This window comes from Halichoerus grypus, chromosome 6, assembly GCF_964656455.1.
Source record: "Halichoerus grypus chromosome 6, mHalGry1.hap1.1, whole genome shotgun sequence".
NCBI classification, from domain to species: domain Eukaryota; kingdom Metazoa; phylum Chordata; class Mammalia; order Carnivora; family Phocidae; genus Halichoerus; species Halichoerus grypus.
Window position 1 is genome coordinate 4,055,304 of NC_135717.1, and position 4,733 is coordinate 4,060,036.

General features: G+C 62.2%; 1 protein-coding gene across 1 annotated transcript; it reads right to left on the bottom strand.

Annotated features, from left to right (window-relative positions):
• Positions 1–500: 500 nt before the first annotated feature.
• ACTB (actin beta) lies at positions 501–3,938 on the bottom strand. The gene is made up of 6 exons (XM_036075969.2): positions 3,796–3,938; positions 2,935–3,063; positions 2,556–2,795; positions 1,670–2,108; positions 1,402–1,583; positions 501–1,289 (listed from the first exon to the last, which is right to left on the bottom strand). The coding sequence occupies exons 2-6, from the start codon at positions 3,055–3,057 to the stop codon at positions 1,146–1,148; spliced, it is 1,128 nt and encodes a 375-aa protein (XP_035931862.1). The 5' UTR covers positions 3,058–3,063; positions 3,796–3,938; the 3' UTR covers positions 501–1,145.
• Positions 3,939–4,733: the final 795 nt, after the last annotated feature.

Below are 4,733 nucleotides of genomic sequence, written 5' to 3' on the forward strand. Positions count from 1 at the left end.
CCCCCATCCCAGGCCCTGGACACCACCAGGGAGCTGCCCTGCACAATCCTAGCAAGGGCCTTCTTTGGCTGTGTGGGAACCATCACTCCAGTGAGCTAGTAGTCAAGGTGGGTCCCCACCCTCAGCCTCAGGGTCTGTGTCCCAGGCCCATCAGGAAGGATGACAAAAACGTATGTGGCCTAGGAAGCCCCACTCCAAAGGGACACCAAGTTCAGGTGCCCCGGTGCCTCAGGAGGTATGGCACCTGGACCACCTGACTCCCCTTTCCACACAGCCCAGGTGTCCCACTTTCCTGAAGCATCCAGACCTCAGAACTTAGAAATAGGGGACATAAGACAGGTAAAGGGCCGGGCCCCTTATTTCCTTCTATCCATCTCCCACCCTAGGACTATCCGATGTCAGGGCTCGACACACCTCAGACCCCCTTCCCTTTGAGGTAGGAATGGCTTGGTCCCTGCTACCCCAACCCTTCTCCCCAACACCCAAGAAGCCACATCTCCTTTTCTTTAAGGTGTGCACTTTATTGAACTGGTCTCAAGTCAGTGTACAGGAAAGCCCCGGCTGCCTCCGTGCCTCAACCCCTCTCCCAGGGAGACCAAAAGCCTTCATAAATCTTAAATTGAAGGGGACAAAAAAAGGGGGGCCATGATGGCAGACCATTCAAAATAAAACAAAAAGAACAAGTATTAAGGCGAAGATTAAAAAAAATTTGGACTACATAATTTACACAAAAGCAATTCTATCACCCTCCCCTGTGTGGACTCGGGCGAGGACTGGCCCTTCTCCTCAGGGAGAAATGGAGTGGCTTTTGGGAAGGCAAGGGACTTCCTGTAACAATGCATCTCACGATATTTGGAATGACTATTTAAAAAAAAAAAAAAAAACAATGTACAATCAAAGTCCTCGGCCACATTGTAGAACTTTGGGGATGCTCGCTCCAACCAACTGCTGTCACCTTCACCGTTCCAGTTTTTAAATCCTGAGTCAAGCGCCAAAAAAATAACCAAAAAAAAAAAAAAAAGAAAAAAATCCAAAAACAAAAAAACAATTAAAAAACCAAATAAAGCCATGCCAATCTCATCTCGTTTTCTGCGCAAGTTAGGTTTGTCAAGAAAGGGTGTAACGCAACTAAAGTAACAGTCCGCCTAGAAGCATTTGCGGTGGACGATGGAGGGGCCGGACTCGTCGTACTCCTGCTTGCTGATCCACATCTGCTGGAAGGTGGACAGCGAGGCCAGGATGGAGCCTCCGATCCACACAGAGTACTTGCGCTCAGGGGGGGCGATGATCTGGGGGAGGAAGGGGACAGTTAGCATGAGGATCCTGGACCCGGCTGCCCTGAAGGAGGGGCACGCCCACAGGAGCCACCCAACGCGCCCAGGCCGGCTAAGTGCCCCCCACCTTGATCTTCATTGTGCTGGGCGCCAGGGCTGTGATCTCCTTCTGCATCCTGTCGGCAATGCCGGGGTACATGGTGGTCCCGCCGGACAGCACCGTGTTGGCGTAGAGGTCCTTACGGATGTCGACATCACACTTCATGATGGAGTTGAAGGTAGTTTCGTGGATGCCACAGGATTCCATACCTAAGAGGAAACAAGCAAGACTTGACTTCCGGGAGTGGCCACAGGGTGACACCCCGCGGCAGGGGAAGGCAGGCGGGCTCACTTACCCAGGAAGGAAGGCTGGAAGAGCGCCTCCGGGCAGCGGAACCGCTCGTTGCCGATGGTGATGACCTGCCCGTCGGGCAGCTCGTAGCTCTTCTCCAGGGAGGAGGAGGAGGCCGCCGTGGCCATCTCCTGCTCGAAGTCCAGGGCCACATAACACAGCTTCTCCTTGATGTCACGCACGATTTCCCGCTCGGCGGTGGTGGTGAAGCTGTAGCCACGCTCCGTGAGGATCTTCATGAGGTAGTCCGTCAGGTCCCGGCCAGCCAGGTCCAGACGCAGGATGGCGTGGGGCAGGGCGTACCCCTCGTAGATGGGCACAGTGTGGGTGACCCCGTCCCCGGAGTCCATCACGATGCCAGTGGTGCGGCCAGAAGCGTACAGGGACAGCACGGCCTGGATGGCCACGTACATGGCCGGGGTGTTGAAGGTCTCGAACATGATCTGTAGGGAGAAGAGCCAGGTCACGCTCGGGGAAACCACCAGAGGGGATCAGGCCAGACTGGGGACATGCAGAAAAGTGCAAGGAACACAGCTAAATGTGCCGGGGATCCCGGGAGGGGGATTCACTTCAGACCTATTGTGCACCTACTGAATACACACTCCAAGGCCACTCGACACCAGCCTCATCGGCTTGGTCACACGAGCCAGTGTTAGTACCTACAACCCACAGCATTTTATAACCTCAAACACCTAATCAGAAAGGCAAACACCAGAAAGATTCCATCTGGGGAAAAGCAAATAGAACCTGCAGAGTTCCAAAGGAGACTCAGGTCAGAGAAGAAAGTCCTAGGAGAATGGCAGAAGAAAGAACACGTGAGACAGGGCGCGGCACAGAAGAGCAAGAAAAGATGGGGTGGCCGCCCAAAAAAGGCCAGCGGGGCCACTGACCTGGGTCATCTTCTCACGGTTGGCCTTGGGGTTCAGGGGGGCCTCGGTCAGCAGCACGGGGTGCTCCTCGGGGGCCACGCGCAGCTCGTTGTAGAAGGTGTGGTGCCAGATCTTCTCCATGTCGTCCCAGTTGGTGACGATACCGTGCTCGATGGGGTACTTGAGGGTCAGGATGCCCCGCTTGCTCTGGGCCTCGTCGCCCACGTAGGAGTCCTTCTGGCCCATGCCCACCATCACGCCCTGCGGAGGGAGGGGCGAGGCGCCCTGAGCACCGGCCCGGAGCCGCGGACCGCCACCCCGAAGGCCGAAGGCCAGGCCCTCCCCCCGCGAGGGGACGCCCCGTCTACCCCGCCCACCCCAGGTCAGACCGGCGCCCTACCTGGTGCCGGGGGCGCCCCACGATGGAGGGGAAGACGGCCCGGGGGGCGTCGTCGCCTGCGAAGCCGGCTTTGCACATGCCGGAGCCGTTGTCGACCACGAGCGCAGCGATATCGTCATCCATGGCGAACTGCGGGGCGAGCCGGGCCTTGAGCCGGGGGTCGGGTGGGGCCGCCCCCGCCCAGCCCACTTCCGGCGCGCCGCGGCCTCGCGCCGCCAGGGGGCGCCGGCGCACGCCCACATTGGGGACAAAGGCGGCCGGGCCGGCAGCGTTATTACCATAAAAGGCAAACGCTCATCGGAGGCGGCCCCGCGGCGCGCGGCAGGAAGCCAGGCCCCCGCCCCCTCCCCACCCGGGGCTGGCTCCGCCCCCGTCCCGTTCAAAAAAAGCGCCGGCCGGGCTGGCGCGCGGCGGCCACGCCCGCGGGAGCCGGCGGCGCGGGGAGGAAGTGCGCGCAGGCGCCCTCGCGCCGCGGCGACCCCACCCCTTCCGGCCGGCCGCACCGCCCTCGCCCCGGCCGCGGCTCCCGGCCCGAGCGCGCACGCGCACGCGGAGCCGTGTCCCCAGCCCCCACCCAGCCGGCGGACCCGCCGCGCCCACCCACCCACCCCTCCACCCAGCCGCCCGAGCGAGCCTTCCCGCTCGGACAAAGACCCGCGGCCGCCTCGGCCCGGATTGCAGCACGCCGGGGGCGCGCGGTGCGAGCGCAGTCCCGGCCCGAGCGAGGAGGGGAGCGCCAGCCCCACTGCCCGTACAGCCGGCGGCTCTCTCCCGGCGCGAGGCCGGAGGCCGAGGGGCCCGCCCGCCCGGAGGAGGCGGCGGCGGCGCGGTGCTGCAGCGCGCCCCGGGCCGGGGACCTACCTGGGGGAGCTGTAAACAGGCGGTGGCAGCGGCGGAGCGGCGAGGGCGAGGGGCCTGTGCTCGCGGGGTGGACGCGGTCTCGGCGGTGGCTGCGCGTCGCGCCGCCGGGTTTTATAGGGCGCCGCCGCGGCCGCTCGAGCCATAAAAGGCAACTTTCGGAACGGCGCGCGCTGATTGGCCCCGCGCCGCTCACTCACCGGCCTCGCAGCACAGTGCAGCATTTTTTTACCCCCTCTCCCCTCCTTTTGCAAAAAAAAAAAAAAGAGAGAGAGAGAGAACGAGCCGGGCTGGGAGAGAGCGAGAGCGAGATTGAGGAAGAGGAGGAGGGAGAGAGTTTTGGCGTTGGCCGCCCTTGGGTGCTGGGTCCGTGGGCCGCCGCCCCGCTGGGCAATGCCTGAGCCGGCCCCTCTCGTGTTCTCCACCCCAGGACCCTCCGGGTGTGGGCATCACATGAGCAGTGAGCGCCCCGGTGGGCAAGGGTCAGCATGGATGCGAGGGTCCCCGGTTTCTGTGGGTGCATGCTTAAGGAGCAGTTGCAGGGGAAGCATTGGTCCACATTAACTCCACTGCCCAGAAAGCCTCGATTGGGGGGATGGAGGGGCCTCTGGCTGGGGGTGCTCAGCTTGCTAACTGAGGGGCATTACTACTCAGACACCTGGGGCTGAAGGGTATGGTGTGGTGTGGGGGAGTCAGGGGGCTTGTGGCCACTTAACGGGGTTCTCAGGCCCCAGAGACAGGACAGGCATCCAGAGCAAGAGGCTGGAAGTTCCCTGTGAAGAGGGCCCCAAGCCTCCCCTGCTGCAGGCCCGGCCAGAGGTGGGCTCTGTAGAACAGAAACTGTTCCCATGGAGCCAGGCTGCCTCCAGGAGCTGCCTGGTCACACCCAGCCGAGCCGTTAGCCCATGACCCAGGCAGCTGCTGGGCGAAGGCAGGCAGGG